This window comes from Colossoma macropomum, unplaced genomic scaffold (assembly GCF_904425465.1).
Source record: "Colossoma macropomum unplaced genomic scaffold, Colossoma_macropomum, whole genome shotgun sequence".
Classification (NCBI taxonomy): domain Eukaryota; kingdom Metazoa; phylum Chordata; class Actinopteri; order Characiformes; family Serrasalmidae; genus Colossoma; species Colossoma macropomum.
In genome coordinates this window covers 2,572,664-2,586,639 of record NW_023494788.1, presented here as the reverse complement: position 1 = coordinate 2,586,639, position 13,976 = coordinate 2,572,664, and the positions used below count along the sequence as shown (strand labels likewise).

At 39.9% G+C, this 13,976-nt stretch overlaps 1 protein-coding gene across 3 annotated transcripts in view; it reads left to right on the top strand.

Moving 5' to 3' along the window:
* Nucleotides 1-6,508, top strand: part of smpd3 (sphingomyelin phosphodiesterase 3) — a 94,814-nt gene extending 88,306 nt beyond the window's left edge. For all 3 annotated transcript variants that reach the window (XM_036568038.1, XM_036568040.1, XM_036568039.1), the window contains exons 6-8: nt 25-88; nt 2,130-2,292; nt 5,217-6,508. In XM_036568038.1, the coding sequence (XP_036423931.1) occupies nt 25-88; nt 2,130-2,292; nt 5,217-5,318 (329 nt within the window). In that variant the 3' untranslated portion in view covers nt 5,319-6,508. The remainder of the gene's footprint in view (nt 1-24; nt 89-2,129; nt 2,293-5,216) is intronic.
* Nucleotides 6,509-13,976: the final 7,468 nt, after the last annotated feature.

Below are 13,976 nucleotides of genomic sequence, written 5' to 3'. Positions count from 1 at the left end.
GGGTGTGTGTGCGCTGTCTAACAGGTACCTTGTTGGACACAAGTGGTCTATATGATGAGGAGGTCAGCTCGCCCGAGAGTCTTCAGAAGTGAGTGTCACACATACCAGACCATGCACCTGCACCTGCACGCATGCACACGTCAACTCATAACACCCTCACACTCATCTCACACATACAAATATGCAATATTAAACTCTAATAAGTCCCTTTGGGGACTAATAATGTGTTATTTTAATATTACTCTTCACAAATGTGCATGTGCACACGTACAGTACTGTACAAAAAGCTTTTGCTGCCAATTTATCTGGGTGGTAAGTGTTTACTTGCTCTGAAAAATGCTAATATTAAAACAAACAAATATATATATTAATACAATAAGTAGTGCATTTGTTTTAGCCAATCATTTCCAAACCTCCTCTCGAGAAAACCCAATATTATCATTAAATACCTGGTTCTTAGGTAGCAATACAGGTTCTATGCAGGTTCATTTTTCATTCATCAAGCTACAAACAGTGTAAATGTTCCCTCAAAGGTACAACAGTGGTTTTAAGGTCTGATTTAAGGACTGAAAAAACACTTTTTCCTTGATTTTATAAAAAAAAATTATATAAAAGATGCTGTGATGTACAGTTTACTTACCAGTCCATACAGTATATGGAAGCTGGGAGTCTACACTCTGAGAAAAAAGGTACTAAACAGTCACTGGGGTGGTTCCCTCAAGGGTACATCCCAGTACCTTTACTCAGAGAACATATTTGTACCATAATTCATTGCAATTCTATCTTTTAAGTTGCATTGACTCCACACACCTTGTTCTAAAACATTAGGTTATGAAGGGGTAAGATTATGTGCCTTTCCCCTGAGAAAAACCTATTTAAGGTTCACAGCTGGACCATAAAACCGTTGCTGTACCTTTGAGGGAACATTTACGCTGCTCGTACCTTCATGAATGAAAAAATGCACCTTTTCTTCCGGCAGCGTACAGCAGGTTAGCTCTGCCCACTCAGATTGAAGTTATAAGAGCTGTGTTCCAAAAATTAGGCTGCAGCAGTCTAGGTGGGCTGCATTTCTAGACCACTCCATCATCCAAGGCCTGGAGTACAGCTGAGAAATGCAGCCTACATTCTGACAGTTTTCGAGGAGGCTGCCTTCACTTTAACAGTTTAACAGTTTAACAGTTTAACAGTTTTTAGCTTGCAGGACGACTTTTACAAAAACATTGCTTTGCTTGCCACATATTACATCATTCACATCAACGTTTTGCCTGCCAGCTTATCATTCACACAAAGAGTCTTTTCTCCATTGCATTTTGCGCACTAGCTCCTTTCCGATGACGTGACAGAGCGGCCTTGGCAGGCTGTTCAGTTTTGCATTATGTAATACAAAAGAGGACATTTCATAGGACAGTTGTACTGAGGAGCGAGCTGTCTCTGCTTTTTAATTGCACAATTCAGGGTAGCCAATCAGAAGAGAGCTCATTTTCATATATCAGTTATACACAAGGTGCTAAACTGTCACTCTTGTCACTGGGGTGGGACCCTCAAGGGTCCATCTCAGTACCTTTAGTCAGGGAACATAACTGGACCATAATCCACTGAATGATATTCTCTAAGCTGTACTGACTCCACACACCCCGTCTCGTCTCCAGGACTTTTATTTTACAAATACATACTTTTCACCTGGAAAAACTTATTTAAGGTTCACAATCAGACCTTAAAACCACTGTTGCACGTTTGAGGGAACATTTACATTGTTTGTACCTTGATAAATGAAAAATGTACCTGCAAAGAACGTTTATTTCTAACAGTGAAGAGATGTTATAATGAATTACAAAGTTTTGGGTACATAAAACAGCACAAATGTTATAAATGAATCTCTGGGGGGCAAAAAATAATTAAATACATGAAAAAATGTGGAATATGGACCTTTAAAGTCAGGTGTGCTTGTGATGGAATCAAAATCAGTGCGATAGCTGGGGACATCCAGAGTAAACCTGAAGTTCTTGTTCATTTTTACTACATTAAAGTTGATTTACATTCATTCTAATGTTAAAAGATGATTTTACAAGCTAAAGAATAGTGCAGTGCCTGTTCAGTGCTTATTTACACCCGTGTGTTCTGCTTCATAGGGTAATGGAGAATGAAGAAGGCAGGAAGGAATACTTGGTATTTCCAGCCAGCAAGAACCAGTGTCCCAATCAGAAGGGGCGCAAGATCCCGCTGAAAGGGAACGGCCGCAGGATCGACTACATCCTCTACAAAGAGGAGGGCCTGCAGCCCGACTGGAAAGTGGTCAGTTCTGATTTACACCTGGCTCTCCACATTGTGGTTGTGGTCAGTTATGTTCTGTTTGATCCTGTTCAGTTTTATTTGAGCTAAATCAAATCATCTTGAAATACACAATAAATGGACATTTTTCAGATCATTAATTTTATTTCAATTCCTGAACTGACTGGGCATTGATGGGCTTGACCGAAACTTTGTCTGCCTTTTAGCCGTCAGCTGAGAAACAGCAAGAAAGAGGTGAAAATGTTCGCTGTAACTTGTTTCCCTGCTGTACGCAGAGAAAGACGGGACAAACATGTTTAATGAGAATAAGTGCCGGTTCAGTTTTTGCTGTTGAAAGTAGTGTAGCTCTAGGCTGCCACCTTATGGCACAAATTGGGGATTGCATGATGGGAAATGAATGTAATTAGCATCAAATGTCACTGCACTCCTGTTTGTTTAAGGAGCATTCCATAGAAAATATTGCATTCGTGTATTATCTGTTATATTTGTTATATTCATACAGTGCAGGGGTCTTTAATTAAAATTCAATAAGGTCCAGTTAAAGAACATTTCCTCAAGCAAACTTGCATTATGACTCAGTGCCATATACTGTTTACTGAAGTAGCCCAGTAGGTATATCAACATCTTATACAGTCAACAACTGAATGTCAAATCAAATAAAGTACAGTTCAGTCATATTTTAAAAACATTTTCTCTTTTTAGAGCAGGAAATGTGAAATAACTTCCCTCTGACTCACTTTCTTCTCCGACTGCTGTGTCTCGCCTCGTCCCTCCCCTGTGTGTTCGCCACTCACTTGAGTCTCAGAGCTCATTGTAAGGCACAGATCTGATTGGCTGAGTAGCGTCACGTGTGATTTTTACAATGCATGCGATTGGTCTGTGAGTCTCCCGGGCCACTAAAGCTACCATAAAGGCTAGGAAAGTTACGCCAATTAAAATAGAACCAGCTCCACCAAAATTAAATAATTCTCCATAGTTTATCGGTTACAGGTCCAGGTCCACATATGAGAACGTCTGGGTCCGGACTCAGAGCGTGGTCTGCCTATTAGTGACCTCTGATATAGTGCTTTAATGTGTCTGATATAAGTGGAACAAAAGGGGCATTTTGGCGTTTGAAACACATGCTTATCATCAGTGTGCAAAATATCCCTTGGTATTTGGGGGGTCCTGTGTTGGCTGGCTGCTCCAATATTGGCTGGCTGCTAACTCACTCGCCATAGCAGTGCTGATGCTAACTTCAGTGGCAGCAAAATGTTTGCTTTAATAATGGAAATGCTCTTTTGTGGTTGGTAATGCGCTCTTCCTCATATTAATTGGGATCTTACTCATCTCCTCTTCTGTCTTCAGTTTGAGAAACGTGTAATAATTCACTCTTTCCTCCAGCCTTTGGTAAAATTAGGCACATTTTCAGATTTACAAATATGCTGCGGCATACTGTAACGTTTTTCAGAGGTATCCTGGGCATAGTTACAGTTGCTAGGCTATGAAGGACCAACTGGATAAACCAGTCTGGTACAGCGCCACCCTGAGGCAGACCAGTGCTGCATCGTTAGTTAGTTAATATCAAAGACAGATGCCGATGCCGATTGTGGGTGAAGCAGCTAAACAATGAGCTTTCCCTAAATTTGTATTTGGGTGCCTACTTTTCCTTAGAAGGCATAACATAATGAAATGTTTATTTTCAGAAACCCCCTAGAATTTGGATTTTGAGACATTCAGGGGTCCAAGAGGTTAATTAGGAGGTCCCAGGCCACCCAGGACCCCTGTATTTCACACCAGGCCTAAGACATCTGATCAAAAATCTGTTTCTTAATTTTAATTATATCACATTGTACAATTACGATGCTATAAAAATAACATTTAAAATTATTCGATTTGCATAAATAATGGAACTCAAATTATATAAGCCCTTGATAAGCCACTTAATGTGTGGTGTTTATAGAAGCTTTGAGGCTGAAGCTTCAGCACTGTCCAGAAAAATGTTAAGATGCCAAGTTGACATGTAGTAGCCTTAACTTGCCATTAGAGGAGCCCAGTGTAGAAGTTACATTTTGAATCATAAACCTTTATCAGCTGTTAACATCGGCTTATAAACATTGGAAACACACACAAAACACTATGAAAACTCCTGGCAAATACTCATAGCAGAACACTACATTCTAAAATGCAATGTGATAATAATGATGAAGTAATGATAAAACTAATATGGACTATTAAAGGCAATATGAGTGTGTATAGTGTTCTTCTGCATGTATTTTTATGAGCCTGTTGCTCAAATTTAATACATACATCAACACAAAGTAAAAAGGTTAGATGAAGTGATTATAGTTACTGTAAATGACTGTAAATGATTACAGATTATAGACTATTAAAATGATCAATTAATGGTAAAAATAAAGCCTTTTGTTAGCAAGTTAATATGGCATGTAAAACTGTAATAACATTGTATGCATATGTGTTTTAACCTGTTTGTGCCCAAATTGTCTTTGTGATTTTATGTGGATTAATACACTACAATTGATCTAGTTTAACATTTACAGCATTTGGCAGGCGCTTTTATCCAGAGCGACTTACAATATAATCATTTTACACAGGCAGGCGAAGGCAGTGTTAGGAGTCTTGCCCAAGGACTCTTATTGGTATAGTGTAGGGTGTCGATCCAGGTGGGGGATTGAACCCCAGTCTACAGCGTAGAAGGCAGAGATGTTACCCACTACACTATACCAACCACATTTAATATAAAAATTATTATATAAAAATTCTGTTTTCATGTTCTATATATTCTAAATATTTTGACAATATGATGATTTTGCATTGATATGGCAATGGCCACATTTAACAATTGGCACTTTGAGTGTCTGAGTCTATATAAGAGCAACTTCAGCTGGTTCAAATGGGTTAATAACATCTGTCTTGCCTCCTTACAGGACATTGAGGAATTCAGTTTCATCACCCAGCTGGCCGGCTTGACCGACCACCTCTCTGTGGCTGCGAGGTTGGCCGTTTCTACAGGAGAAGAGGAGTCTTAGGACCCGGCTGATCTTTTACACAACGCCACGGACAGAGGGAAAAAGAGGGAGAGAGAGAGAGAGAGAGAGAGAGGCAGGGAGAGAGAGAGAGAGAGAGATGGAAAAAGAGAAGGAGAGAAAGACGTAGGGACTTCCAGCTTGTCAAGACGAGGAAGTATTTTTTAAACTATTTGCCTGGTGAACTGAAATGATCTTTTGAAGCCTAGAGAGCAAGAGAGCTACAACTGCGTGACGTTTACTGAAGCATGTTTCATAAGACGCAGCAGGGGGGGCACACGCCAACACACCCCCACACAAGCGCAGACCCACTCCCACACACGCAGCTCCTCCTGCGAAACGTGCCCTTTTTTCGAAGTCAGAGACAAAAACCACGACCTCTCACTCTCTCGCTTCCTCTTTCGCGGGGCTCTCCACATCCCTAGAACGAGAGTTTACGTCCTTGCTGTTATCTATCACTCGCCTCTGCTCTTCTGACGCTTCTCTGCGGCCCTGCGGAGGGAGGCGGAGCCATCTTTCTGGTGCCATGACCTGGGAAAAAAAAACAAAAAAGTCTTTCAGGGAAAAAGAAGACTGCATGAGAGAAAGCCTGGATTCACAGTATTGCACGAGCTGCCACTTTATAATAAACACACAAACACACGATGCTGACGTGAGTCCACTTGTAGAAGAAAGGACTTTTCCCACCCTTTAACCCTTTTAGCCCTCCTCAAGAACCTCAGCGAGAAGTGTCTTTCTTTTCTAACCTCTTTCTAGACCTTTCTATGGGCGAGCGTGCAGTCTTTGTAGGGCGTTTGTATATTGAACATTGACTTCTCATCCTGTTGGGCGCGGATAGTGTGGGCTGAGTTTAGCTGACTAGAGTTTATAATAGAGAAATCATAGTCAATCTTTTGACATGCAGTAGTGCTCCTGTGTGTGTGCACAGTAGGAAAACCAGTTTTACAGTAGGTGCAGTTCTCTGGAGCCCCCCGTTGTCTGAACTGTTTCTCGATTGACGTGCATGCCCCCCCCCCAACCAAACTGCACAGCAATGGAACTACAGGCCTGCATTTATCAGTCTGAAATCCTGAAAGGGACTCGGAATCACAGGTTCTCTCTCTGTCTCGCAACACATGCACGCAGACACACACGCGCAGTATTGCTATGGCTCGATCACGGGGGTGTTTGACGCTGTAAAGCAAAAAAAAAAAGGCTCTCCGCGTTTACTGTTCTCACTTCGAGCCGAGAAGGTGGCACCCGTGCAAATGTTTACACACCTGTTAATCTATTACAGGCAACACTATCAAGAACGATCGAGGACTGAACTTTATTTCAAACGGATTTCTGTGCTGTCTGTTCATCTGTCACCTAGTTGCTTTTATACTCTCTATAGACCTCTTTCTAAATTATTATTATTATTGTTATTGTTATTATTATCTTTTAAAACATGCAGTGTTTCCCGCATCAGCTAAGGTGCCGACAGTCAAAATGGATGGACGGTAATGGACGTCCTACTGACCTTCACCTTAACGTCCTAATCAGGAATTTGCGAAAACAGTGCCACAGCCACTTCAGGGCAAGCTCTGTTTATTAACTAAGAGCATGAAGACTATACATGTAATGGACATCATCAAGCTGCAGTGCTCGTGTTTCAAAGCTTTGACTGATTTCTTTCCCAGTGTGGCCATTGCAGCAGTTCCTAATTGGGACTTTGAATCCTTTGGAAATGTTCTGATTGGTTTGCTTCTCTAAAATGTTGATTTGTATTATCCCAGTGGTTCCCAGCCTGGTCCTCAGGGCCCCTTAGATAGTCCACATTTTTGCTTTCGTCCAACTCGCACCACATAGGGATGAAGGAAACAGTGGGCCGGCCTCCCTTCAAGGGGGACCCTGAAGACTGGGTTGACAACCACTGTATTATTTCATCCTTAATCACCTTTAAGTTTCAGTGTGTATCAGTTAAATGCCTAAACCAGTACAGGCCTATAAAAAACAGTACTTTACCATGTTGGCACCTGTAGCCCTTTTTCTATTTGCAGGTGAATTTATCAACCACTTTGCTGGAGGTGGATGTAAAAAGTGGCTCATTTACACTGAGAATAGGGTGGACCTGTGGGGAACCAGTTCAGCCAATAACACGAGCCGAGGCCCCCAGGTTCCCGCCCAGTGAGGCCAAATCTAAATAATGAATCTAATTAATAATTATATAGTCTAAAAAAATATTTTTACCTCAAATCTATATCATTTTGTAGATAATAGCTTTATTTGTATAGCACTTTTCATGCATTTCTTAGCTTTCACATTTGATGTGCTCTCTAAGCACCATCAGGAAAGCAGAACCTTTAGATGGCATTGAGTTGTAATGTAAAATAGGCCAGTGTAGAGCATGTGTTTGTTAAATGCTGTAGGATTTGGCACCGTCAGATGTCCTCTCCATAGAGGTCCAATCAAAAAGCAGCTGCCTTTTTCACTCTGAGGTGTCCTCGCTGACCTTGTTAGTAGGTTCAGGGTCCTAGATGATCTCTGGTTGTAATTTAGTGAATGTTTTCAGTGAAATCGAAGCCGGTGTAGACACTGCTGATGCGTCTGGTGCTGCACCACAGCTGCGGAAAACACTGCACCAAAAGACTACATTTCCCATAACGCATTGCTCTGCTTTTTGCTATTTTAGGACTTTGCTAAGATCTAGTGTAGAGCTCTTTTCTGTTTTGAGGTAACTGACAGATTGGCCCGTTAATATGGTAAGAGACTTCTTCAGCCTTGCTGTAACCAATCCCAGTTTTAATCTTAATCCTGCTCTTAATCCCACTTGCTTTATGACCACAGCCTAGAACCTTCTGCCAAATCTTTCAACTGTAGGTTGGATGCTGTGTGGTTTAGACTCTCAGATCCTCTACAGACGGGCTTGGCCATCATTAATACACTACAGGTGAAACTGGTTAGTATGCCACTAGTCCTAATCCTCACCAGCTGTTCTGAGGGTCAGTAGATTTTTAAAGCAGTGGTTCTTGGGGACCTCATGCAGTACATAAACTGACTCAGATCATGAGTTAATTAATGTACCTTTAGCTGCATCAGGTATGTTGAAACACTAAAGCTGCATTGCAGAAGCTAGGCTGCAGTCTAGGTGGGCTGCGTTTCCAGACCGCTACTTCTTCAAAGGCTATTCCCATCAAAAAGACCTTTTGATTCTTTCTGCCTTCATGTTCTTCTACCACCCATCACTGTGCACATGCGACTGACCTGAAAGTTCAAGAGAAATGCCAGAAGATGGAACCAACTACTATATGCGGTTCAAAAAGGCCAGTAAAATGTATAGTAAAATATATGGTAACACTTTACTTGAAGGGTCTACGTAACACATTCATAACATCTTACATACACACTTCATAACATGTTCATAAATGTTTAAATCAACATTTATAAAGTGTACATATTTATAAAGGACATGACATGAATATGGACTACTATGTCGTTTCACTTTGATACGTTTTTTTTTAATTCAAGTCATTTTAAATTATACAACTGTTAGTTCCGGCCACACGAGCTGATCGGTTGGTTGCTGTTGTTTTGCCATAACATCACGTTTTTTTCACAAACATTGTATCACTCTGCTGAGACGCTGTTGCTAAGCAACGACTTTGACAGCTGTAGGAGACGCTCAAGCCATTTGAACGTTTTTACTTCTTACTTTGCCACAAACAGAAAATGGACACTTTTAAGATCGCATTTGACCGACAGCCGATTTGGTCAGACTCTGAAGATGAGACCACACTAAATTCCCAAACTGTCATCACCACTGAGCAGCGTTTCAGTCGGCAGCTGTGACAGAAGAACAGCTTAACAACCTGGAATCAACCAGAAATGAACGCAACACCATTCGGCAAACTAAATGGGCTGTAAGATGCTTTACAGACTGGCTGGAACAAAACAACATTAATACTGATCTGGCAAAAACTGACAAAACTGAGCTAAACCTGATATTGTGTCAGTTTTATGGCTCAGTCCGTAGTTCAGAAGGTGAGGCTTACAGCAGACTGAGCAGCGAGTGGGCGGAGCTCGTTACTCTGACGTAGCAACAAGCTGCTCGTTAAGGAACTATAATTTGGTGAAGGAACTGCGAACATTAAAACATATTAAACGCCGCGTTCACGGCCCAGTTTATTAATTTATTACTTTATATATTTAACTGTTGTATTAAAGCAAAAGAGAACTCGAGGAGTGTGTTATCGCCAATAACATCATGGCTGTGATGATCTACGGTGACCAAATCACAGCCGTGATGTTATTTCGTGATAACACACTCCCTCTCGTTTTCTATTGCTTAAATAAAAGTCAAAAATTATTTTCGGTAAAATGCCTTATTGCTGGACAGGCAAAACAAAAATGACCTTGATTTATCCCTTTGACACTGAGGCACATTCCACGAAAACTTTCAAATTATTTTTTAATTATTTGCTTTGTCGTCAGTATTTGCTTTACATGTCAGTTTACTATATGGACAGTAAATTCGACTGAATCTTAGTGTGGTGGTGGGACCCCAGGGCAATAATACTCATCCATTCTTTGTAGGTGCTGGACAGCCACATGAATGTAATTAGACTATGTTGCATGGCCATTTAAAGATCCACAGAACATGCATTCCAGTGTTTTTAGCTTTCATCACTTTCAAGATAAAGAAAAAACAGAATTTATCAATCTTTGGGATAACAGTGCAACATGTAGCCTCAAAGAATGTCAATTAAATGGGATAAACAATACATAATTATACTTTTACCTTTTTATTTATACCTTTTCTAATACCATAAGCAAAGAAGAACCTCACTAACACTGCTAGCATTTAACCCCAAGAGGGTTAAACTTAGGATAAATATCATTTTCCTCAAAAATGTGTAGACTGTTAAATTAACCCTTTGGCACAATTAAATAAAAATAAAGTAAAAATGAGAAAGAATAATAAAGTGCAAAATGCAAATGCTTAAAAAGAAGTGAAAGTATAGGCAAAAAAGGGGTACAAGGTCATTTTTGTTTTGATCTGTCCAGAAATGAGGCGTTTCACTGAAAATATTACTTTTTCTAAATAAAAAATGGGAACTTTTATTTTGAAAAATGCGTCTCAGTCAAATGACATAGTAGTCTGTAGTAATATCATGTAATACATGTATGCTTTATGAATGTTTATTGAAACATTCATAAACGTGTTATGAAGTGTTTATGTAAGGTGTTATGAATGTGTTATGTAGACACCCTTCAAGTAAAGTCCATCTGTTTAAGAGCTGAGGATGCAGAGTGTGAAATGCTGCTCCTGCTCTTAGTGAGTTTTTAGAATGGCATTTAATTGCAAACAAAATTATGATTTTTCCTGCCACATTACGTTGTTCACGTCAATGTTCTGCTTGCCAGCTTAGTATCATTCACAGCAACAGTTTCTCCGTCAAAAATGTAGTGTAATAGAGGCGTCTTCATAGGATGGAGCTTCTGAGGACCAACTTTTGGACCGAGCTTCTGGAACACAGATAAAGAGCTGAGATTGGGAACCACTGGACAAAACAATATCATTGATGGCCGGTTCTCCTTCAAGACATCAATCAGGAAACAACAAGATTTTTGGTCACATTTTATTTTGAGTGGTTCTTTTAGATGAAACAAGAAGGTTAAGATTAGGTTTTGGGTTAAGGTTTAGGTTAGGGTTAGGATCAGGGCCAGGGTGAGGATTAGGATTAGGTTTTGGGTTAAGGTTTAGGTTAGGGTTAAGATCAGGGCCAGGATGAGGATTAGGATTAGGTTTTGGGTTAAGGTTTAGGTTAGGGTTAGGATTAGGGCCAGGGTTAGGATTAGGTTTTGGGTTTAGGTTAGGGTTAGGATTAGGGCCAGGATGAGGATTAGGATTAGGTTTTGGGTTAAGGTTTAGGTTAGGGTTAGGGTTAGGGCTAGGGTTAGGAGTAGGTTTTGGGTTTAGGTTAGGGTTAGGATTAGGGCCAGGATGAGGATTAGGATTAGGTTTTGGGTTAAGGTTAAGGTTAGGGTTAGGATTAGGGCCAGGATGAGGATTAGGATTAGGTTTTTGGGTTGAGGTTAAAGTTAGGATTAGGATTAGGTTTTGGGTTGAGGTTAAAATTAGTGTTAGGATTAGGGCCAGGGTGAGGGTTAAGATTAGGTTTTGGCTACGTTTGGTAAGGTTTTGCATAATGGAAGCAACAATTAACAACCTCTACTTAATGTAAGTAATGTATCAACAGAACATCTACAAGATATTTACTTCAGTGTATTCAGAGGCTTCACTACTGATACTTCACTGATATGTTGTTGATGTGTTACTGATAATCTATTAAGAGTTTATTCATCATCTACAAAGGACCACTCCAAATAAAGTGTTACCGATTTTTTTGTAAAGGTGCTTCGTTGCAACTTCTGTTGTAAAAAGTGCTTTATAAATAAAACGAAAAAGGATGGAATAGTGGAATAGTAGGTCTACAGGTCTGGACGAAGTGCACTGGTCAGAGTTCTACATTTCTTATTCCTACCTGAGAGACGTATTTCCCCTTCATTCATGTTATGGCCTGAACACAGAAATGCCCAGATCAGTGTAAAAAGAGCAAGCTTAAGTTTAAAACTAGGCCCTATTCTGTAATGGTCCAATATCTAGTGCACTCTTACAAACCCACAGTAGATGGTGCAGTGTTGATGTAGACCTTTCAGAAAAAGAACACCTGTAGTCATGTTCTCTGTAATATTGTTCTGTATAGAACTCCTCAATGAATAGAATCGAACCACTTCAAACTTAACTCTTACCCAGTCCAGATGGGCCAGCGAGTTCAGGGGTCGGCGTTCTGGGTCAAAGAATTAGATCCGATGTAGAGTGCATGCAGTGTGTGGCGATGCTTCACTGACTCTCACTTCCTCATCCAGTCCATAAACACCCTGAGGTTTCTGAATTTCTTCAAGGTTCTTCTCATTTTTTGGTTTTCCTTTGTGGGGGGGGGAATGGGTTGGTACAGGCTTTAAACTAAGGCTGGTTTCAGGGGGCAGGGTGTGAATTACTTTCTCTGTCTCAGCTCTTTTTAACTGCTTTTTTTTTGTTCTTCTGCTTTTTATAAACAATTTCCCTCTTTGGTTGAGCATTTATGTGTCTTTATTTAAGGTTGAGTGTGGCGAGTTGCGGGGTTGGTGGTGCTTTCCATGGTTACCAGAGAAGAGGGGAATCCTCTCGACTGTACTCTCTTATCTAACAAGAGCAGCAGTGAGTGAGTGTGTGTGTAAACAAATGAGGGGAGACACCATGTGTTGACTACTTTGCATATGGAGGCCCACTTTAGCGTACACGAGAATCACTGTATGAGCCACTTATAAGTCAATTCTTTTTTTTTTTTTGTTTAATGATTTTAAAGGTTTTACATTTATCCATACAATGACAAAATTGAGCATATAACACAAACTATAAATATTACAAATGTTAATATTCAAGGCTGAATGTAAATAAACAAAAGGGATCGATTATATGAACTGGTGGGGAACAGGGAGTGGGAGGGGGGTCCCTTGGCACATTAATCTTCTTACTAAATAATCATGGTCTAAGACAGGGGTGTCAAACTCAACCACTAAAAGGGCCATATTAAAAAATCTCAGCAAATCTGTGGGCCAGCCGTGTTTCATTTTTACTTTTGCCATGACCTGAAATGGCCATTGTTTATTCAAAACATGCCTAAACTGCAACAGCAAAATAGGCATTAAATACTTATTCAAAAATAATTCAAACTAATTTTTTTTAACTGTATATTTGCTTGAACTGGACACCAGGCATCATTTCTTTTTGTGTAACTGGTCCAGAGATTGTTGTTGGGGGTCAGAACACACACTATGTTGCAGTGCATGTTGGGGACTGTAATGCATCTCAGGATGAAACGTGTTAATAAGGTCAAAAAATGAAAATAATTGCGCGGACAGTGTCACAGGCCTGACTTGGTCCGCAGGCCTTGAGTTTGACACATGGGGTCTAAACAATTGACAAAGTGGAATAAGTAACAAAGTACTGAATTACAAAGTGGCAGAGGGGAACTGGATCAATCTTAAATATGAAATAAGTGGAGCCTTGTAATGTAGCTCACATTTTCTCATGTTTAGCAAAATGAAACAGATGGTGGAGGACGTTATTTCCACCTTCGTAAAATAAGCCTTCGGCTAATAGAGCAGCAAATGATATGAAATCCACTTTGTAGCTTGAAATCAGTAGAGTAGATGGCAGCACTCTGAAGAAAATAGTTACAGGGATAAGATCAGCTGGTACTTTCAGAATCTTAGAAAGAACTTGGAATAAAATAAATAAATAAATATAAAAATAAATTCTCTGGGGCTCTTAAAAAGTATTTTAATGCCTTTAAAAAGATAAAAAAATAAGTCAAAATATCTTATTTTGTACTGTTATAAGTATTAAAGTCTAAAAAAAGTTGATGCCTAAAGGCCAAGTTGGAGAGTTCATCATGTATTCTAAACTAATTCAGAATGCCAACCAAAAATATCAAGTCTACAGTGGTCCTGTGGTCAGAAACTGACCAGTAACAAAGAGTACGAGAATGACAGAACTGATAACAAAGTCTATCATACTGGCTGACTTTGTTATAGTTATGTATTATTTGTTATACACACATACACATTTTCTAAACCGCTTATCCTTCTGGGTCA